Genomic DNA, 23260 nt, shown 5'->3' with positions numbered 1-23260 from the left:
AAGGTTTGTTTCACACTCTTATTGTGGACAAAACGTCAGCCAGATCACCTTCCTCACTCTTGTCGCCAGATACTACGGTTTCTTCTTGCAGCTGCTAGGTTCTACAGAGATGCTGCATGCCTTAACAGTAAATTTTCTCAACCTTAAGGCATAATTTCTTTTTAGCAAACATTGTGAATTTCAGGGTTTTGATAAGATACAGGCTTTGTCCTTCAGCAAGAAATGCTAGAGCAGCTGTAAGCCAACAATTCAAAAAGTCCTAGCAGGTACCTGACAAGTGAGAAAGTGCAGTATGCAGCCTCTTTAATGCTATAACAATAATTCAAGGAAATAGGTAACAAAACAGGGATTTGAGCTCCCTGCATACAGTCTTGCCAGTGCTCTAATATTGTAAATTTCTATGTTAATCGTTGTTCACAAGCAGTTTTAACTAGTAATAAGTGATTTTTTTTAATCTTAGGCAAGGCTTTGGTCACAAAGTCTTGTTTAGGTTCATCTGCCATAAAGTTCACACTGTATTAAGTGACATGAAATTCTGAACAAGACTGATTCCTTTACAATGCTGACTAGCATACACCTTTTCATAAAAGTGGCTGAAGATGAAAACTGCAATATAGAGGAAGAATACCACTTGTAATATAAACAGCTGTGTAGATGGTACTGGGAAGGAGCAAAGGATCAAAACTGAAATCTGGTTTTAGCTCTCAAACTTTCATTTTTATTCACCCTTGCTATTTAATGATGACAGTAACTATTCTCAGACTTGTGAATGTTTGGCGGATTCACTGCTGAGTAGGAGCAGTGCCTGTAGACAGAACTGTGGTCAATAAAGAATGAGAATTTTAGGAAAAGCAGCTACTACGGTTAGAAACATTAGCTCTTTTAATTACAAAAGAAAAACATGGATGCATGCTTCTAGTGTTCTAATACAAAGATCAGTCTTGGTGATTTGTTTTTAGGCAGAGTTTCCTGAAATGCTTCTTCCAGAGTTCTGACTCCTTTAGAGTTTGATTAGGCTCCAGAAAATGCAGCGGAAAGGTCTAGGTTTCTTGGCATTGGTGTTAACTTTCTTAATCTTTTTGTTTCAAAGGTCTTTCAGACTTTTATGTAAAAATAAAGCTATGCACAAGGGGACATGAACAGTGCTCCAGCTGCCGAATCTTCTTCCAGGTTCCTTGGCACTGAGAGTTGCCAACTGCTTCCCAGTGTAAGATTTTACCTCTGAAATGTGACAATAAGTGAGGAATTAAAATGCTGAAAACTGTACATTTCATATTAACTAGGCTGTGTTGTATAACTTGTCAGAAGATTGGATTTGCTTGATAGTGTAAGACTTTAATTAGCTCATCTAGCTCTTAAAATGCTTCCTGGAGCAAGCACTATATTCCTGAGTATAGTATACAGCGCGGTAGATTGAGTAGCTGGTTGTACAGGTATTAAGTAGTATGCATATTAAAAAATGTGTAGATCAAATAAAAATCTCTTCCAAATATTAAATGTCTACTTTAAAAATTACTGTTCTAGAAACCAGGTGTGTAGGTTTGTGAAGTGTAATGATCCACCACTGTTAAACCTGAAATCAGATTTGGATTGTGGCAGGAAATACCGTTTTTAAGTGAAAGTGCCTGTAGCTGTAAAAAGACCTCTTGCACTACAAAAGTTGCATCATCCCTTCACAGTAGTAAATTAAGCATTCAAGGCACTGAACTCTTATATTGAAATTATTTACCAATTTTATCTAGGTTTTAAAAGCAGTTTCTGTGAGAACTGAAAGGGTCAGTCTTCTGAGCTGTACAAGGGATATGAGCTGTTTCAGTTTTAGGGTGTGGTAAATGCAGCTTTCAATGAGACTGAGTAGTCTTAACTTCTGTACTAGGTTTTGCTACAGAAGAGAACAGAAAAATGTATTTTTTTACCCATCTGCATTATGCCCATCTCCAGAACAACGATGCGTGTCTGTTTTCATAGCTGGAGGCTGGCAAGCTACACACACAGTGTGTCCTTCTCGTAGGTACTGCATCCATTGAGCGTATGGTCGATTCTCCAAAGCACAGTGGTGTGAAAGTGATTCGGTTTTAAATTCTACACAGTATCTGCTCAGAAAGAAAAACACTAAATTGGTTATAATCGGTAATGCATAAGCTAGGTATACATTTCAAATGTATGTATCATACGAGTGGTATTTGTGAAGTGCAAGTTAGACAGCATCATTGCTAACAAGCCTGTTTCTGGCCCTAACCTAATTAATGGATTCTTAAAAACATTACACAAACTATTTCTGATTCCATGCCCCCCGTCCAGTGCTTTATGTATAATCTCACTTTCTGTTTGTGTTCTGTGTTCTTAATTTACATTGAAAACTAGATCTCAGTAGCCCGTATTTTTTCGTCTATGCTGCTAAAAAGAGAAAATGGAAAAGAGACTTTAAGAATACCAGTGGGCTTTATTGTTCTGGGGAAAGTAGCATAGGGCAAAGTATTATGAGCATTACAGACCCAGTAATAGCCCAATTTAAACTTCATAACCATCTCTACTGGAAACCAAAAAAATTTTTTTACTGTTTGTGTCAATTAATTTACAAGAAAGGTTTCTTGAGACCGATCACGTTCAGCCCATTTTGTTTGTTCAGAGACCTACATCTAATTTCTCAGCCTTAACACTTACGGATACATTTGGCTTTGATTTAGCATTATTTACTGTTTGCTTTCAAAAGCGGCTATCCTCAGATTTGCCACGACCCAAATATCTAATTCAGTACAATTAGCAAGTAATAAAAAACAACATCTAGAACACACAAATGAACTGCAGGAGAGAAAAACAGCACAAGCTATAGCTTATTGTTTAATTATTGCAAATTTAATTACATTTTTCTCTGTAGCCAGCTATTTTCTATTGAACAAGATGACCCACATGCATATGATAAGTAGATTACCCAGCTGCTTCTTTATCTGAAGGCCAGAGAGAGGATGCTGCTCGTCTTTTTCTTTCTTTACCGTATTCAGAGGTAGTTATGAAAGCAGGGACTGAGGAAGAGAACAGTTGTGGTAAGGCAGCAAGACACCATTGAGTCATATTTCAGTTACTGTAGGTGCATGGATGAATCAGGAGCTTGTGGATGGTGTTGCTGGCTGACTATTGAAAAACTGATAAAATGCTGGCAACTTCATACCCCAAGCCCGTTCCCCACAGCTAAGCTCTCTCCTTATTCAGCAGAAATCTGTCTGGAAATGCACACCATCTAGTCTGTGAGGAAACAGGATGTGCTGGAAGCCTACAAGGAGCTCTGTTTTGTGTTCCGTACTGGATCTGTGTTCTAACTTTGCACAGAGGGGCTTAAATCAAGAAACTGAAGGAATGCATGCAGCTTAGTGGTTTACTTAATCGAAATTAAGAAAAGCCTAAGTAGGAAAAAAAAGATAAATAAAGAGCAATATGGCAATAGAAAGTAAGGTTTAAAATTGTATTTTTAATCAGCTAGCTGCAGATAGATGCACTTTTTTCCATTCATTGACATCAGTAAAATTTACAAAGGCCATGATGGGCACAACATACAGATAAAGAGAGTTTACCATGTTCATGGCCGCAGTCCTCTCCCTGGTATGTCAAGTACTCCAGGCAGCCAGCCTTCTCTTCTAGAGCAGGGCATGGTTCCCCACCATTTTTAGGTTCCTGTTGTACGTAGCGCCTACGTACCCGCAGATCAGGTTTACATTGTTCTGCACAGCCACTCCAATGACTCCACTCCCCCACAATGCACGGAAGAGCTGCAAAGCAGTATTAAACATTACTAGCAGTCAAGACTTCTGTTTTATCCTAATTGCTCTCAAGAGCTTGCGTAGTAAGGCTGATTTTTTCTTTTTTACATGCTTTCATTTTCATCTTCAAATTTAACGTTCAAACATGTCTGCAGTGCTTGGCTCCCTGTTCCATCCTTTGTCCGGAAAGAAACAGCTCTTCATGGAAACCTTTCACTACAGCTGTGGGGTTCTTCTGTACCATCTTCTGAAGCACATGGCATTAGCCCCGAAGGAGGCCAACTCATGGATTATCTAGACCAGTGAGTGGTCTGACCTACCTTGGCAGTTCCTACGCCACCAGATTTTGTTTAAACTCTGAACATAAAGTAGCAGAATTCAGGAAGCCTTTCAGCCCTCTTGATTCCCCTCAGATTGATTTCTAACCCCTTTTCCTCGACGCTGAATGAAGTTGCACTGCCACATCTTTGTTGCCCTGTTTTAACACAGAGTATCCTGCACCATGGTCCTTGCTGCAAAGACAGTTTCTGGTGATAATTTCGGGTTTGTTTAGTGTCAGAACAATGCAGGGATGTGCACAGAGTTGTGTTTCTGTGTCTGTATGTTTACTGATGTACACAGAGCTTTACAACAATGCAGATACTTAAATGTGCTAAATGTGTGAAAACGTGATTTTAAGGCCCTCTTTTGCTCATTCCCCACCACAGAACAGTCCAATAGATATTTGCATTTTAGTTCTCGTGGGTCACAAACTTCCTCTGAACTTGACCAAAACATTATGGGGCAAGTGCCATTGTTTTGGATGTAAACTCAGTTATAGGAGACAGCATTTCCTCAGGCAGAGAGCAATCAGTAGTACAGCTACCATACACGTGTACCTCTCCTAACCCAGCCTAATAGTCAGAGGTACAAAGAACTCCTTTCACCTGTTAAATTCACATATATTAGGTGAGCTCACTGAAGGTCTCAGATGAAGAAAGAAAGAAAAATACTTTGTGTTCTGTGGTACTTTTCTGGCAACTGTTGAAAACTTTAGCCCAGTTTATGGCCTTTGACACTTTTTTTGATTACATAACACACAGGTTCTTTAGAAAAAAACCTAAATCATCATATTATGTAGCCAATGAGCCTTCATGTCATGTTTGTCACTTTTTGTAACCTTTCTAGGAGAGATGTAAATGGAAAACTAAGCATCTCTTAGTTTTGGTATTGTCTTGAAACTCAGAAATGCTCCAATCTATCATACCTGTTATCCACTAGCCATTTCCTTGCTTATTTTATTCTCTGCAGTGCATCTAAGAATGATGGCGTGTTCCTTGTAGTTCTCATTTACATTAAGTGTGACACACATTTTTCCAATCTGTAAATCTCCTTTCTCTTGCATTTCTCATTTGTATTCTGGCAAAACAGTAGCTCTGTGTCAACCTTGCTAATGGAAGTATGGACAATATGCGAGGTATCTTCCAGGTGGATACAAATAATCTGCTACAGAAGAAGAGGTTTTACAGCCTGATTTGCAGAATACAGAAGCAGGTGACGGACATATTATTCCTGACTAAGAAGCTACATACACAAGTCTTCACTTTATTTGCCCATTAACACACACACAGCCGTTTCACGTTTCCATGAAACAAACTCAAGTTTCCTTAGCCTCCAGGAACACCAAGCCCCAGATTTTGAAAACGGTGTGGCCTAACAATTTCACTTTTAGCAGTCAAAATGCATTCTACAGTACTTCAAAACTGTACTGAGCACTGACCCCTGAGGGGCTGGATGAGGATCATATCCAAGTGCTTACTGATGGAACAAACACAGCCTCTCCAGATAGGAATTTCAAGTCTACACAGCCTCAGCAGGCCGAGCCGTGAAAGAACAGGTAAGAAAAATGTCTCACACGTGGGCATCCTTCAAGCAGAAGAATCATATGACAATAAGCAGTCATTTCCCTACGTGAGTAGTCCTCAACTGCGGTCCACAAGGACCTTTAATCTGACCAGTGGTTCATTTCCAGCAGCCACTTTTCCTGGAGGCCACCTGGTAGGTGCTTCAAGTTGGGCAGCTGCATCCCTCCAGGCCCCTTCCCCTTTCATCAGTGTGTGTGTCCAGAGGGAATGTCCTCTGCTAGGACACCAGCAGCGGTGCCAGCTTTCCCATGCATGCACATTATGCTGCTGGGCGAGCAAGGAATGGCCCTCTGCAGCTTTCCTTAACTGTGAAATAAGCAATCAAAACACTGCAGCGCTGTGTACTAGTCCATGCTGCTTCCCCTAACATCATTAGCTCCTTTCTGTCCTCTGATGGGCTTGCTTTTTCAATAAAGTTGTAATTAATGTCATGTAATTGAAATACTAGCACAGTGTCTTATAAAAGCCTAAAGGTGCCTATGTTAATGTTATGGTTTCTTAGTGATATGGAAACTCCCCAGTTCTTCAAAGACTTGTTTTAATTGCACATTACAAGCAGGCTGAAAATCTTTTTCTGTGTAGTGTGAATCACATTTTACTTTGCTTTTCCACTCCTTTATAAAGGCAAGTCTTCAACATGATACTTAGAGAATGGTGGAAAATATATGTTACAATCAATGGCTGGGCTTTCTGAAGTGTTTTGAGTCACACCTCTCATTATCTAGTTGAACGGAGATTTTTCCTTTCCCATGTGTTCTGTTTCTCATTAGCTCGTAATGGAACATATCATATATTTTCAACCTTCTTTTTTCCTGCATTTTCTGATTACAATTTTAATCCCTAAGAAGCTTTACAGCTTGACTACTAGTTACATACTTGTATTTGTGTTACAGGAAAGTGATGGGACCAAACTAGTCTTTCAGGAAAATATTCCATGCCCTCTAGGATTCTGCCAGTACAAGACATTGGGAAGAGTAAAATGTGATAACCTCTTTGGTGTTTGTGACTCTTCTCATAAGGCACAGAATTTGATGTTTGCTCTGCCATTGCATCTCCAATTTTTTTGGAGCACTACAGCCATTGTAAAGCAGATAAAACCCCCGACTGAGGCTCCTTGGCAGATGTCCTTACTGTACCATCACAGTTCCCCTCCTTTCCTCTCACTGTGCACCTGTCCTGACCAAACTTGCCCACTTCTGAGCGGTCTGACAGCACCACGAGTGGCTGAGGATGCTGCATCCCACACCCTAAGGAACTCCACTGAAACAGAACCACAGAGCAGCCCTGAGCATTGGGCCACCAGTTGTCCATCCTGCTTAACTGTTAGCATTCTCTGAAATTTTCTTCTGTTTACTGATAAACACCTTTCCAGGAAGATCCTAGGTATAGTTTGTAAAACAGCACTGGAAAATTACACTGAAAAAGCATATGGCTCCATGTGCAGATCCCTGATGCTGCACCACTAGGCACTGCTCTGGCACATCGAGGTACCCCAGGGCACAAGACACAGTCTCTGTGGCTGTGAAGGCACCGCTCTAACGTGTTGCAGCCCAAACCCCAGACATTTGTTTTAAGCATTTTGAACTCGAAAAAAAGAAAAGCAGTGATAGTAAAAATGTCTTGGACCCTGTCATGGGATAGCCAGGACAAGTGCTAAATGTAGTATGGACCTCAGTCTTTGCCAGCTGGCTGCAGGTCCAGAAAACAGTCCTTGGCACCACTCTATTTAATAGTAGAAACATAGACTTCAATGTCTGATCACACATCTTAGTTCTACCTAGAGTACCCAAAGGACAGTAAATGTCCTCTAGCCCTTTTTCCTTATCTGTTGGCTCCCTTCCTTGGCTGTATGAAGTAAGAATTTCCACATAATTTTAGTCCCATATTAGCACCTTGATACACAGATAACATCAGGTCTATCATCCCATTCTCCATGTAGAAAACTCCCAAAGGGACTGAGTAGCTGCACAACAAATGAAGTGATGGCTTCACATCTTACTAGAATTAAACCAAGGTGACAGTTAAATATTGGTCATCTGCAGCAATACATGGCAATTTTATGGTCATCAAGATTTAGAAAAAGAAGTATGAATTGCCTTAGTCATGTGGAATAATAAGAACATTGGATTGCTGGAATGGAATTTAGCCAGTGGGATAATAATGTCGCTTTTGCAGTCAGTACCCAGCAACTATTATGGGACAGTACATCAGTTTTGTGCCTCATTGGAAAGATGTTAACTTCCCCAGCATGACAGAGAATGGGTCCCAGGGCTGACATAAAAGGAATTGTGCCATTTCTTGAAATACAAAAAGAAGTATCAGGGATCCATAGCTACACTGTTACGGTCTCTGTCTATGTTACTATTGGTCCAGCTTAGTTAACACAATGATGGTAGAAATGATTCACTGAAAAAATGGGAAGGATGCAAGTCAAAGGAACCTGAAGGACAGGATTTGTGCTCAGATACTTAGCAAAATGTGAAAGCTAATGAGACACTTAGAAGTTCAAAATTACACTGAAAAATTACATTGCTATCCTATGAAACACAGCTTGAGTGGTCAGGGTATTTTCTTTTTCTCCATTTACAGCACTGTGAATCATAAGTGATTGGTTAGGTTTGGGGTTTTTTCTGAGTTACACTCTATTTAATTTTTTCCCATCTCTGGAAAAAAGAGGATTATTGTATCTCTACTGAATCACTGCACAACATATTTTGTAATGTATAATGTATAAGGATCTATGGATTTTCTCAGACTAACAACTTCGACTCAATGACAAACTCATTCCTTTTTCAGGCTTTTTCATTGTACAGTCGTTCCTATTTAAATGCTCTCTGTGTACAAATATTCTTTCTTCATTGTTAGAACTTCGAAGATACTTAATGTGAAAACCCTTGGACTTAGGTTTAGCAGCCCATGGACTTCTGCTGAGCCATCTATTTATAAAGTCCCAGACCTACTACGATTTTTAGGCACGACAGAATTTAACCATGGCATTGGCAGCTTTAGGACACCCCTCCTTTCAGTGGTTTCTATTATTTTGGAGTATTGGTTTTGCATTATTCCTAACACATTTCTTGATTACATACACTTGAAGCACTCATACTTTTCCCAAATACTTCATCCTGTTAAATATTTGCAAAAGGATGAAATGTCATTTCAGCAGGTGCTGAAGTCATGAGTGGCAAACAGGCTGACAAACAAGCTGTAGCACGAGAACCACTGATCACCTTTCTTCACATTTCTGTTCTAAATTTGTGAACTCTACATTCAAAACTATTTCAGAGCGAACTATGCCAATAAACACCCTTGGTGTCATTAAACACTCAGAAAGAATTTAGAAACACTCAACGGTGAGACCTCAACATCCAACCGGAACAAAAATTACTCTAAAATTTCCAGCCACACTTGTCTAAAGTTGATGCAAACTCCCACTGGAACTATTTATATTCTGTTTATACAAGACATAACTTACTGGCTGCTTGCAATAGAAAGTATATATGATCATTTGCCTTCAAAAGAATGACTTCTTGTGATCAGTTTTGTAGGTTTTGGATGTATGATTCTAGGTTCACCTCCTCAGGCTGCCAAAATCCTGTCCCACCCATGCTACATTCATGCAAGACATCCTGCTCCCTTTGCTTGCGCTAGCAGCGGTGCTCACACAGCTGGGCAGTGAGGCAGTGCAGGGAGCCAACCAGCCGAAAATAGGAAACAGAGAAAACAGGAGCAGTTTCCTGCGGGTTTAGCTCCCTGAACTGGGCCACCACAGACAGTCAAATTTCAGTCCTGGTGCAGGAGAGAGAAACGCAGGGAGACTTTGCCAAGACTCCATCTTTCTGCCTGGTTCTAGGGCACGCACTGTCCACACAAGGGTACAAGACAGTCATGCATTTTGAGGCGTCACCACTGTGCTTGAGACAAAAAATACCATCTTAAACACAATAAGGCATCATCAGGTGCCAGAAGTTATGGTAAGAGAAGTGTCTAAACTTTCTTTTCAAGCACAAGTTAGAGCTTCCTTTTGAAGAGCATATGAATTTTTATCAGATTACAGCTCCGGTTTAATACTGACACTATGCACCTTTATTAGCTCTCTCCTACTATACTTGAATATTCAAAATCATTTGATTTACTGAAAAGACACAATATGCTGTGACTATGTGACAAGCAAGCATCTTGTCAGTTCTCTCCCTACTGATTTTCCTGAATGAAATATGAATATATTAAAAAAATGCTAATTTTAAAGATGCTACCTTCTGTCAGACCTTGTGGTGCATGTTTTTTTCCCTTCTGTTATTCTGAAGAGATTATTGAGTGGTGAGAGAACTGACCGTGTTTCCTCTGGAGACCTGGGGTTCTCCTCTGCTGAGTCTGCACAGCTTTACGTCACCTAGGATGGGTCTGCACCACCTGACAGTCATACTCCCCCTTCCCAACCCAGGCAGACGCAAGCCAACATGGGTCCCCAAGCTGTGTGGCTATGTCAGCACAGCACTGAGCCTGCTCAATGCACCCAAATTAGCAGGACTGTGCAGAGGACTCATGCCGTTTTGGCTGCAGGCTGGCATGCGTCCAGCCAGCCGGGAAGAGACGTGAGGCTGGCTGAGTACCCCTGCTGCACCTGTAAAGCAAGGGCTGCGTGCCGCATCGCAGAGAGGAGGGAGGACAAATTGTGTAGACCACAAAGGGCAGAAATACCACGGAAAGTGGGGGTGTAAACACCTACAAGGCTGCTGGGTTCAGTTTGGTAGAACTGGGTCACTTTCCCCTCCTTGCCACTGCTCTGCAGAGAGCCAGGCCTTCCCTGCAGGCTGGCAGAGGACCCTCTCACTCACTCCCCTATGCTCACTTTGAAGTCCTTGCCTTCACGGTGGATCCTTGCTGATTCCTGCCCCTAGAAATGAGAACAAAACCTTGCCCTGGGGATTTCCCCGATTATTTCATTGGTATATGTTTGGCAAGACATAAGGAACCCGCTCAGAAACACGGACGGCACTAAATCCATCTCCCTGTTGTCTCTGTAATCCCACATCCCCACTGTAACCGATGTGAATTTAGGATGAGTGTGAGTGAGCAGTACATAACATCACATTTTAGAGGGAAAATAACTTCAGACCGGCAAACGCCAGGCACTGCACTATGGCTGATCCAGAAACCCTGCAAATGCCTAGTGCGGGAAAGGTCTCTCTTCCCCCATGCCTGTGCCTGTTGGTGCGCTCACACAGCCCCAGCCTGGTCTCTGCTCCGGCCCTCGCCCCGCGGCTGGTGGTACCGGGGAGGGCTTCGCCCTTGCAGAGCCCCCTCACAGCTGAGACCCTGACCGCACCCCCCACTCCAGCCCCCAGGGCAACCTTCACCCCGCAAAGCAGCGGCAGGCAGCCCGCTAACTGCGCCTGGAGAAAGGGCCCGGGCTCCCGGGGGATCCCCGCTCGGCGCCCCCCGCCCCTCTCGGTGGGCTCCCCCCAGGGCCGGGGAGGGGGCGGACGCACCTACCCGGGCACGCCTGGCCGTGGTCGTGGCAGCAGTCCCCGGCCCGCCGGCATCCTCCGTCGCAGTAGCAGGTCCCGTAGCCCCCTCCCTCCCTCCATCCCTCGCTGACGCAGGCGGCGTCCCGGCCCTCGCAGCACTTCCCCGAGCAGCTGCCCCCGGCCCCGCTCCCGGCCCACAGCAGCCCCAGCCACAGCGCTCCCGACAGCGCCGCGCCGCCCATCACCGTGCCGCCCGCCACCGCGCCGCCCGCCACCGCGCCGCCCCGACGTGAGGATCCTGCCGCCGCTACGCGCTCCGGCCGGCACCGGCACCCGGTGGAGCGGGGCGGGATCGGCGGGCAGGGAGCGGGGGCGGGGGGGGGCGGCCGGCGCGGTCCTGCCCGGCCCTCCCGGCCCCACCGGGTCGGGTTGGGAGGCCCGGCCGCCCCCGCTCCCTGCCCCGGGGGGCCCGGGCAGCGGCCAGGCTGCCGCGGCAAAGCTTCGGGAGCGGGAGGTGGGGAGGGTGCGTGTCCCCAGGGGTGTCCTGCACGGCAGGGGATGTTCCCCACAAGATCTGCATGGCAGTGACCCACGGTGTCCCACACTGTCATAGCCAGGGATGTCCCGCACAGCGATGTCCCACACAGCAATGTCGCACATCACGATGACCCTCACAGCAACATCCCGTACAGGGATGTCCTGCACTGCCACATCCCACACAGCCACGTCCCATGCAACCACGTCTCACACAGCCATACCCCACACAGTAACACCCCATGCGCAGGGACCCACAAAGTGGTGACCCGTGATGCCCCCCACAGCAGTGCCCAACCCCCCCCTCCCCCCCCCCCCCCCCCCCCCGGTGATGTCCCTCCCACACAAGTCCTGCACAGCAGTGTCACACAGCCATGTCCTGCACAGTGGTGGCCTTCACAGAACTGATCTGCACGGCAGCGTCCCACCCAGCGGTGCCCTGCATAAGTGACCCATGCAGCTGCAAATGGCACAGCCGTACCCTGTGCATCAGTGACACACAGCGACCCACACAGCTGTCCCAGAGTGTCCCTATCCACCTCCACGACAGCCTGGCGGGTGTGGGCAGCCTGGGGCCACCGGACATGATTTATTGGTACAGGAGCTTTCTCATTTCAGGGCACATCCCACTCAGCCAAGAGCATTTGTGTGTGTTATGTTTTTCATTTTCTTTCTTTCTTTTTTTTTTCTTTTCCCCTTTTAAAGCTCTGTTTCCAGAACAAACAAAAGAAGCTGTATTTGCAGGTGCACAAGGAAAGCAGGACGGATCCTCAAGTAACTTCCTAAACATGAAGATTTGGATTCCGGTTTCCAGTTATCTCCGGTCCTAAGAGGTTTTCAAGATTAATGGGACCTGATCATTGCAGCCAAAAACCAAATCCCAAAAGTAAGTAGTGAGGTGACTGCAAAAAAATGTTAGCTTTGCACACTTCAATTTGCAGATAGTTAGCTACTAAGGCATGAGACATCTGGTCTCCCAAAGCTGCCTACAGATGGGAGGTAACAGTCTGTTATATTATCTGCTACATTGTGGGTACTTGGACCCCCTGAGACAGCTCGGGCCAGCCAGAGTTTAATTTCTTCTAGCCATCACAATGTTGCTGTTAAAATGTTGTTTAAATCCTGGAGGACTGGGTCTGCACTGTTATCCAGTGTGCCACTAATGAACTCACTGGCACCTTGCCAGCCTAAAACTTCAACCAATGAATAGTGAACACTGGGGGAGTTCCTGCGGTGGGTGAGAGGAGAAAAAGACTTCCAGCCTGTCTTGGTGAAAGGTGGTGTGAGAGCAGAATGCCTCTTTACCTTTTCCTTTCCTTTATTGGGTTCTTGTGGTTCACCTGAAAGGCAAAATATTAGCAAATCAATGTAAAAACTACCTTTATATGTAGATAAATCATGTGTGGATGACTTGTGCTAAAGGGATAAGTCAGCAAAACTTGGACGAGTTTGGGACAAATTAGAGTGGCTTTGTCTTAACTGGATATGTTTACAGAAAAACAAGAAACTGTCTGCAATGGTCTAATAAAAGAAAACAGAATACAAATGAAAAATGTTAAAATTTCTACTAGATGCAGAAAAGCAGATTCTTCAGAGCAAGCAGAAAAAAGGGTCTTCATTAAAGGACAGAACAAGCTCACCCAGTTTGTTCCAGCAAATATTTTGGTTTTTCCCTTTCAGTTTAGTTCCTTGCTATTAGGACTAGCACTAGGTAACTTGTGGGTAAGAAGGACAAAGAAATACAGCGATGTGCTCTCAGGCAATGAAGCAGCATTCAAACTCTTGCAGGCAATTCCAGCAAAATAGGCAGTTTTCTTTCTAGTCTGACATGAGGTCATCCACAGAAAGTAGGTGTTGCTCGTAGCTGTCGTCAGTTGTCTTTTTGTCATGCAGATAACTTTACAAGGAAAAGCTGTTTTGGGCAAGGCTGATATAAAAGGTATATGTAGGTAAGCTTAGGGAATGGGCCAAGCCCTTGCTTTGTCTTCCTTGTAAGCCACAGAGGGCCATTGAATGGAACAGAGGTCATCAGTCATCTGTTCCACACATGCCCTTGGTGCTGAAATACTTCTTCTTAATTCCAGAGGTGAGGAGAAATCTCAGGACAGAGGACTGTAGTCCTCTCAAAAGCAGGTGTTCCTTCTGGCTCTGAGATTTTGAAAACTGTGGTCTAGCTCACGTTGCCAGCTATTTTTGTGTCTTTCTGCTATTTCTGCCCTATTTTAGTTTTAAGTACTCAAAACTCAAATTTCCAAACTAAAATATAACTGCAGTATTGTATGGTAAGAGGGGAAAAGAAATCAAGACTGTGAAACACATTTTTCAACTAATTTCTCCAACATGTAAATGGTTCCAGTGAGCCTCATTCTGTTGCTATTTCCAACTAAAGTGTCCCCATTGCCTTACATGGAGCTCTCCTTTGTTTATAATACCACAAAGACAAAACCGAGCCAAATGAGCTCCAACATTAAATTAGAAAGAGAACTAGCCTCTCTTATTTACCATGCTTACCAACTCTATTATTTACCATGGTTATTTATGCTCTCTCTATATAAAACATGTACAGCAGAGCCAAACGCTTACTCTCTGTCCACTCCTGCGGTGCATGTCTACACATAGTATTTAGGCAGAAGACCAAAGCCACCTGCAACTGGGAAAGGCTTCGGTCTGGGAACAAAATATATGTTTGATAGTAAAATACCTCTCTTGTTTTTCCAAGTTTAACTTACAGCCGCCATAATTTTGGGGACCTGATATAAGCTCAGCTTCAAAGACTTTTTCAAATACATTATCTGTCAGCCTGCAGCATTCCACACGTCCACACCTTCTCACAAGCAAACTCTCTGGAAGGTCCTAACTTGCACAAATAGAGTCCATTTTCCTTTCTGCTAGGAGGTTAATCCAATGGCAACAAAATTAGAAGACTTCAAATATCTTGCAGAACATTTATTTTGCTTTTAGACTTGTGTTTGCACTCTATTTAATTTACAGAAATACCCTTCTGAAATCAACCCGTTTACATTTTATATTGAGACAACACGGTGACTGATGTGGCTGCAAAGGGTTCAGGCTGTTTCCATCCTGCTACACAGGATCACACTTCCTGGGAGCACCACAGTCAACTACAGCTTGAGTTTGTCATAAAAGGCCCTTTTCCCCCTTATTCTGAAAAAGTCAACTTCCTCCTGATAAGAAATAATCCCTACTAAGGTGAATGACCACATCACAGCGTTTGCTAAAGCAGCTGACAGCTTTAAAGCAATACCAACATTTTATATGTAAGAAAAATGAGGTGTGATTTGTCTTCACTAACAATCAGCCTGTATCAGAAAAACACAGTAGGTGATATGCAAAAGAAGGTTTCTATAGTTTCATAGCCTGTGCTGTTAGACAGAAAGCACAATGCTATTTCAATGGCTAGCTTGAGCTGCTCTACATTGCGTCATTCATAAGAGAGCCTGCTCAGTACCTGGCTATATTTGAGAGAGGTCATTTGCTGTGCAAACAGCCTTCCCCTTCCACCTGCTTTGTCGTGGCAGAGCTATCAGGTGCAACCCTGCCGTGGGAGACACATTGGCTTGCTGTGTCTCAATTACAACCATTGATTTTTGTTGGAGTTGGTAATGATGCATGAAATTGCTTGAATTCTAGAGGTTAGTGGGAATATAGCAGAGCTATCTATCAGGATAGTTTTGGCTGATTTTTAAAGGCCTTCACCCTCCCTGTATGTTACTGAAGAAATGTCTAAGTACTAAGATGAATACCAAGCTGCTGTCAAGCTTCTATGCAGAAAATGTCAGGCAAATTTGCATACCCAACCTAAGCGGATCAGGGCTGGAAAACACCCTTCTCCTGGTTTTTCCTCCTGAGTGTCTCTTTTTACAGGTTCAGGGAGCTGAACTGAAATGAAGCACCTAAGCCAGCATGAGGAAGGCGAGGTAGCCCAGGGCAGGGCGTGCAGAGGGCAGCAGGACTGCTCCACCAACAGCAATTAACGACATGACTGGCTCAGCTAGTGCACATGGTAGAACATTGCCCTTACTCATCAGGCCACAACCACATCTTTTGTCACAGTAAACGGCCTATGGCTTAAGAATAATGGTATTGCTGTCATAAGTACATTTTCTCATGTTAGTTCTTCTTTTATCTTAATTCTAAAAGTTATTATAATCTAGAAGTATGATCAGGATGTCATTCCAATTTTCATTTGTCTTAGTGATGTCGAGAACAATGCTCCCCAGAAGTCGCTCACAAGGAGGCATGCCGAGTACCTGGCTGTGTTTGCAGAAGAGCATTTGCAGCATATCCAGTGATGCATAAAGCGATGAGTTTTCTAACTCCTGGTCCTGGGAAGTCAGCCTGTTATTCAGACAACCTGTCTTGGTTCTTCAGGCCAAATAGGACCCTTGTGCTTTCAAAGGCTTTGCTCAGATGTGAAGGCATTCTATTCATGATTTGTGAGGAACACAATTCACTTGATGACTGTTTGTTAGCTTTCTCCCTGCAGAGCTTAACAGGTAGGTTTACTTTTCAAATGCATATGATCAGCCAGAGTAAGAGGGAGTGGCAGTTTAACACATGCACTTTCCAAAACAGAACTGCCTTTTATAAAAGAAGCATCCCAGGATATTATTCCACATACTCCCCTGATTCTCCTGCTTTTGGTAGTTACAGACCCCTTCCTTTCTGTAATTGTGACTAAATCGATTACTTCCCTTCATGATGGAGGAATTATTATTACCATTTTAAAGACAGGAGAAAACGATACTGAGAGATTAGGGCCCCTATCCAGCAAAACACTTAAGCACTTGCATAACCCGAGGCACATAATAACCCCACTGTAGGACTGCTCACTTGTTCCAAGTTATGCAATCTCGGAGGATTTACTGAACCGGGGCCTCCTGGTGTGCCCGAGGGCTCCCTGAGATGCAGCTCACTCTCAGCTGCGCATGGCAGCCACCAGCCCCTGAGCCTTGCACAGCCTTGGAGTACCCACACTTTTCTGCCACATCTAGAGCAAACATTAGCGCTGATTTAGGCCCAGTCATCTCCTTTTTCATCACTGTGTAAAGCCGAAGAGATGAATAGTTTATCCTCAAATTTATTACTTAAATTCATGCAAAAAGTGGCTAAGACTGTTTATTTCTCATGAACTCCGGATCAGATTTGCCCTGCTGCTTTAAACTATAACCAAGATTAGCATAGTCCAAAACTCAATCTGTGTATTTCTTTCTCAGCTATCATGTTCAGTAGCAAATATTCAGCATCTTGGAGTTTGTGGATGATTCTGCGATGGTGCATTTTGCAGAGAAGAATGCAGCTCCCCCTCCTGCAGCTGGTGAGGGTGCTTTGCTAGCAGGAATAACCACTTTTTTTTGTCAATGTAGAAAGCAGGAATAATAATGAGTTTATGAAATTAGGGCACTGAACTGTTGAGAAAGAGAGTAATTTTTCTGATCATAATCCCACTTTTAAAAACCTCTGCCAATCTTTCCGCTGGTCTGATGAAAAGGTGGATTTTGCTGACTTGAATAATTTGAAAGTAAATGATGATTCTGGTGTGCACTGGCTGGCTGAGGAAACTGTTTATATAATTCTGGGCTTACTAATAACCCTCTTCATAGCTAGAAATGGTGCCAGGGAAGCTGCTGGCTATGTAAAAATGCCTCCCCATTTCCTTGCCTTTATTGTTTTCTGTCACAGCTTGGTTTTTTTTTAATTAGTACATGAACTATTTTTAGTGTCTGTAGACAAAAATGTATTGTTCAGGCTAAAATGGGGCCAGGTACCATGAAAATGTATTCAGGGAAAAAACATTTGGAGCCAGAGTTTGTCTTTGGCTAAATGCAGTGAAAGTTTGCGTGCTTAGTCCAATTAGTTACAGCCATGTCACTTCATGTAAGTGAGTGTAATTGTGTCAGCGTACAGGGCAGATTTTGGCTCTCAGGCTGCACAGAAATATTCTGAACCGCACAGAGCTAACATCTGCAGCATCTAGAATATTCTGAATTATTTTGTTCATCCAAATTCCATGCATATCTTGCTGGTTAAGAGCAGAACTGTGAACAAAGCTTTTCAGTCAGATGATGGACTTAGGCAAATGTGGGTTTTGATAAGGCACCTCTTTGTGACTCATCTAAGGGACTCTAAGAGATCTTAGAGTCCCTGCATTGTAGGCAGACCGTATGCTACCAAGTTCTACCCAAGTGTTTACACACACATGCGTGCACCATGCATATAAAGGTGCAGCGAGGTTTTGTGAACCCTAATTCAGTCTGAAGGAAATAGAAAAAGTTTTCCCATGTGTAACAGTCTCAGCTGAGAGGCAAGACATGGGGCCTTGTCATATCAGTTTCCTGCAGAACTTCAAATCAAGCTTGGAGTCTTGAGCCTTTTCTTTATGGTTGCCCAAAGTCCAGTCCCACACTATAACTCTACTCTAGTCAGCCATTAAATTCCTCTAATCAACAAGGTCTCCATTACCAGGGAAGAGCTCATCTGTATGGAAGTAGCATCCATAATGGGAACCTGTGGAGGAATCCACCAGAAATTCAGAGCTCTCTCAAAGAACCAAGTGCCTTTTGTGCGCCGGGTACTACCACATTCTTTTATCTTGCCTAAATAAAAAGAAGCATACATGTTCAGCAAAAAAGACCCCCAAAATCTACCAAGTCACTCCAATGTGCACACTTCCCTGTTAAAAACCAACCAACAACAAAACCAACCAACCAACCAACAACAAAAAACCCAGATAAATATTGCTCATGTTGTTAAACACACCTGTGGAAGTTTATCCAATGCTATGGTGACCAGAAAAGCAAGACATGCCAAGTTTAGGATCAGCCTTAGCTGCATATATGAAATTGGTCGTGATACTATTTACAGTAAAAGGAGCCAAGTATTTCAGAAAGTAACTCCAGTCATCTGTCATCCTTGCAATGCCAGCTTTTAACACTTCACCAGATAATTCTCATGCAGCAGCAGATGACTTACAGTTTAAACTAGCAGCCATTTTCAATCTTTTTCAGGTTATGGGTCCCTGAAATATTCCATTAGATGCACAGACCTCTGCATAAAACTCACAATATCTAGCATACAAAAATTTACTTTCCCTAATCATCTTAGAAGCAGCCCATAGAAGAGTCACACAGTTCACAAGCTGATGACCACCAAAGTGAAGAATTGCTTTCAGGAAGAAATCAGGCATTGGTTTAGAGACTGGAAAAAATGGAGAAGTCATCGGAGCCTACAGTAACCCAAACAGCCATGTTTTCACACGTGTTCAGCTGTGTTTTAAGCCTCCCACCCCTGGATCCTGCCAGTAGCGTAACTACCAAACCTGCTGTAATCCGCTAGTGACCTTTAGCCAGAGTGGGACAGGGCTGGATGACAAAGAGGAGGGGATGAACCCTGATGCTTGGCTTGATTGGAAGGTCTGTCTTAGGCCCACCATGGCCCACTCTGGTCTTTCAACGCCTTGGGATTTGAGTACACTCTTCCACCTGCAAGTGCCAGGGTCAGGACCTAAAAGTCCTCAGGAGATGTGTAGGTACCTCTGCAGGGCAGGGAAGCTCAGAAGTATGCAGTTAGTGCACTTGTTATCACTTTCTTCTTGTGTTCAAATCTGTCTTGATAGCAATATTCTTTGACTAAGCTACCATAGAACCACAATATGTGCATGTGGTAGAAAATGAGCCTCATCACATAAAGCCAAGAAACCAATTAACCTTGCAGACTTATATCAACTGGAGGATCTAGTCTGGGGAGATCGCTCCACTGCCACCATGAGAGGCTTCTCTCAGAAGACTCTCTTCAGGTGCCCTCAGGACTGCATCACCCGCCAAACATGACTTGCTTCTCCCTCCTACCACCTTCTCCACTCTGCTGCTTCTGCCTGCAGCGTGGCTGGGCACTGCCCAGTGCCCCTTTGCACTCACTGCACCTGCAGCACGTGAGGGGTTTGGGACACATGGGGGCAGGCAGGCAGCTGAATTGGGAGAAATTTTCTGCAGAGACCCTGAATGGCTTATGACCTGGTAAACTCTCACCTCCAGCTTTGAAGGCTCTCCTTGCAGAGGTAAGTGGCCTCTCCCAGACTCACAGAGGAGCGCATGTAGAGGACCTGGGAGTGTGTTGATGTTTTCTTAGCACTTACCCCACTGGGAAGACTATTATGCACTTCTTCTTTTGGGCTACCCGTAACAGATACTTCCCTATTTATAGAAACACTAACTAGAAGTGCAGAGAGAAGTGGTGATCACAGAACTAAAAAGGCTCTCCTGCTGCAATGTAAATGTTCTCGGGTGCTTTGCAGTTTCACTTACAAAACCTGTGTATTGTTTTAAAAATTAATAATAGAAAATTTAAAGAAGAGGTCAATCCCCAGTCTCAGCTGGCATCGCTCCATGTGACTTATGTGAAAAAATGCTATTTCAGATGGACATCTGCCCTTCCATGTTTCGCCTAGTTCGTGTAGTCAGAAATTTTTGGAGGGCTCTGCACTTCATAAAATGGCCCTGATTTCAGTTGAATTTCTTGATATTCTTCCTGCTGTGTAATACCTGCATTTCCTCTGCCTTTTTCAATAGGTGTTTTCAAATATTATTAAAGAGGTTTGGAGGAGCCTTCTTCCCAGATGGCAGCTGCAAGTAGTGAAGGAGTGAGAGTGACAACTGGGGTCAAGCAGTGAGAAATAATCTTTTCTTCTGAGGTGTTGAGTTTGCTCCAGTTCAGACTCTGTACCCAGGATAGATGCAACTCTTTTTATTGCTGCTTGAGTAGTACCTGGCTTGGTGTACATGCAGCCTGGACACGTCTTTGTTACCTAAAACAGAGATTACCCAGAGTTTACAGAATGTTCATAAAGTATTGAACAGTGCTAAAGAGCACAAACAGTTTATGCAGCCTGAGACAAATTCTCTCCAACACAAATTTACTATTGTGCCCTTTTAAAAACTTTTGTTCTAAATAGCACACAACTGCAGATTGTAATTTGGATGTGAATGGGTGATACTTATTTCCTTCAAGGATACTTCAGATGGGTTCTAAGATGGTAGTAACTAACTCCTAGACTCTCCCAGTACATTTGGTTTCCATTCCCACCCAGGTTTCCATGAGGCTTTGGGTAGGACAGATCATATTCCTGAATAACTACAAGGTATTTTGGGGCCATTTTAATGAGCTAAACCTTTAGATTACCCTTAAGAATCAATTAACAATTTACTACCACCACATGGTTGGAAGAAAGAGGCAATAAATGTGACTAGGCTTTACATTTTGTTGGGGTGGATGGATGGCAAAGGCAGATGCAGCCCTGAATGCAACAGGAGCCAGCTCAGCTTTGCCTGTAGCAAATGAAGTAGAACAGCCGTCTCGTCAGCCAGTGCCAACAAGTACAAGGGCCATTTCCCCCCAGGGAAACCCTCTTACCCACAGGCCTCAATATCTCTGTGTTTAAATGTATGTGTGATAAGTGTAACTGCATAATATGAAAAAGAGAATTAATTTTAAGGCTACATTGTGTCTTGATTTGTTTATATCTTTCTCTCAAATGCCTTGTTTTGCTATCTAGCTTGAAGATGTGAGTACTTCAGCTGTATTTCTGTCTCTTTCTGGATTCCCATATTGGCTTAGTTACAAAGCAGAGGTCTCCAGTGCAGAGGATACCCACAGTTAGGCCTCTCGGTCTGAAACATGTTTATCAATTCCTTGTGCAATTATCTGCACATTAATTTGATTGTAGACCAGCACAGCATGTCTACAAGTTTGATGTTGAAATTCTTTACCTTAGTTTTCTGTTCAGCTGAAGATATAACACATCCATAGAGAGCAAAACTAGATATATCACACTTAGTGTGTGGAGAAGCTTATATTTCAGAAATAAGAGCAATTACTTTTCACATGGGATCACATTCTGGTTTTATCCACAACTCGTGAAACTCACAGAACCATCCTCCTGCTTCACTGAATGTATTACAATGCAGCATGGGCCATGAGCAATCTGACAGTGGACTAATTCAACCAAAGAATTAAAATTTGCAAGTTTTTATACACATTAACTACAATAGCTCCAACAAGAGTATATTGGATAGACTCTTTGGTGTGACTTTCAAAGATCCTGAACACCTACACTAATCAGGCCATCCATTCATAGCTATGCTTTCTGGCAGAGAGCATCATTCCTGGAGAGATCTTTTTGTTCATCCAAGGCATTCAAAAATGCTGTAATCACTCATATGGAAAATTAAAATAAAAAAAAGGCCTACACCCATTTTGAATGCCTTCAGATTTATAGCATTAGGAAAAGATTTGACAGCATCAAGTGTTTAATCTGCAAAGGGATTACAGTTACCTTCACAGCATACACACATCATTAATACTAATGGGAACTGCACCTCCAAGGCTCACCCTAAAATGCTGGCTGTAAATAACATCCCAGTAGGATAATTAAAAGTCTGGCAGAAATTCAGCAAGTTCCACAAACATTTTCTGCCAGGATAAGAGGTCAGAGAATTTGGAATTGAAAAAAATAATCAGCAGTTTGCCTGAGGTGGGTAGTGCATCAGTTTTACAAACAAGCTCACACACAAAAGCTTTTTCCAACTTAGGTATAATTTTAGTTGGTATATTTTGTTCTATGTTTCTTAGCCTACTTGTTTTTCCCCTCATTTCTGTAATCCTACTTGACCTGAAGTTCAACGCTAGGCTATGTTTGCAATCGTTATTGTATCAGGATTGCCAGTTCCCATTTTTATTTCTCCCATGCTAACTACTGGAAAAAGAATACCAAAACTGTTAGCAGAATTACATCTTTTTTTCCTCTTCTATTTATTTCTGTTCAAGCTTAACAGAAATCCATGTTTCATCACTGGAGTGCAACTGCTGGAAAAGAGTATGTCTTTTTCCAAAATTAACTCTATCTTCTAGAATTATGAGGGCACCAATAAATAAGCACAACAAAACTGATCCATCTCATTTTCTTATTTTACAAAGACTGATAATGAAGGTGAAGCTAGGAATGAAATCAAAATAATCATCTAACACCCCATGAGGACCGAACTACATTGTCAGAAGGCAATAGCTTAGAGCCTCTGGGCTTGTAATATCCCAGAAGTTATCCGATTTTGAGTGGCAATGTTTGCCCAAGGGGCAAAGTAAGCCGTGGGAATGGTTTTCCTAATCCACAGAAGTTTTAAAGTTTCTAGGTAACATTATAGACCTTGACACATTCTCAGTTGATCTCAGATGTTCACACAGAGGCTCAGAGCTTATCCAGTAACCTTTGAATCTCCATCACTGACAGCAAGAGACTTCAGACTTAGTCTCCACCTTTTCTTTGTCTTGGCCTTGGAGAAAAAAAATCTCCCAGCATGTTCCTGTGTGTACATGTTTAAATGTGTGCACAAGATGAATGCCTTAGCACAGGATGTAAAATACTTCAAACAAAATAAACTTGATTATTTATGGGGAAAAGAAAACCTGTCTGGAAGCAATGCCACAGGCAGCAGCTGATTGTCCTGCAAAAACCGAGGCTTTAAGCAGGTTTTTCTACAGATTTCTAGAGGAAAAAGCAGCTTCATAAAATGGAAATTTTCAG

At 43.1% G+C, this 23260-nt stretch overlaps 1 protein-coding gene and 1 long non-coding RNA gene across 3 annotated transcripts; one reads left to right on the top strand and one right to left on the bottom strand.

The window, feature by feature from the left end:
* Positions 1-859: 859 nt before the first annotated feature.
* On the bottom strand, positions 860-11888 carry SBSPON (somatomedin B and thrombospondin type 1 domain containing). Its single transcript, XM_055706150.1, has 5 exons — positions 11156-11888; positions 3570-3764; positions 2933-3023; positions 1917-2093; positions 860-1221 (listed from the first exon to the last, which is right to left on the bottom strand). Exons 1-5 carry the CDS (start codon positions 11739-11741, stop codon positions 1104-1106), a joined length of 1167 nt encoding a protein of 388 aa, XP_055562125.1. The 5' UTR covers positions 11742-11888; the 3' UTR covers positions 860-1103.
* A 176-nt stretch (positions 11889-12064) lies between these two features.
* LOC114016932 (uncharacterized) lies at positions 12065-22669 on the top strand. Of its 2 annotated transcripts, XR_003561708.2 has the most exons (5): positions 12065-12259; positions 12370-12550; positions 15881-16181; positions 18693-19741; positions 20253-22669. It is a non-coding gene; the product is annotated as an uncharacterized LOC114016932 (long non-coding RNA). The 2 variants fall into 2 exon arrangements; XR_003561707.2 differs by lacking the exon at positions 15881-16181.
* Positions 22670-23260: the final 591 nt, after the last annotated feature.

Source organism: Falco cherrug, chromosome 3 (genome assembly GCF_023634085.1).
Source record: "Falco cherrug isolate bFalChe1 chromosome 3, bFalChe1.pri, whole genome shotgun sequence".
Lineage (NCBI taxonomy): Eukaryota > Metazoa > Chordata > Aves > Falconiformes > Falconidae > Falco > Falco cherrug.
The sequence above is the reverse complement of the archived record's forward strand: the minus strand, read 5'-3'. Positions and strand labels throughout refer to the sequence as shown.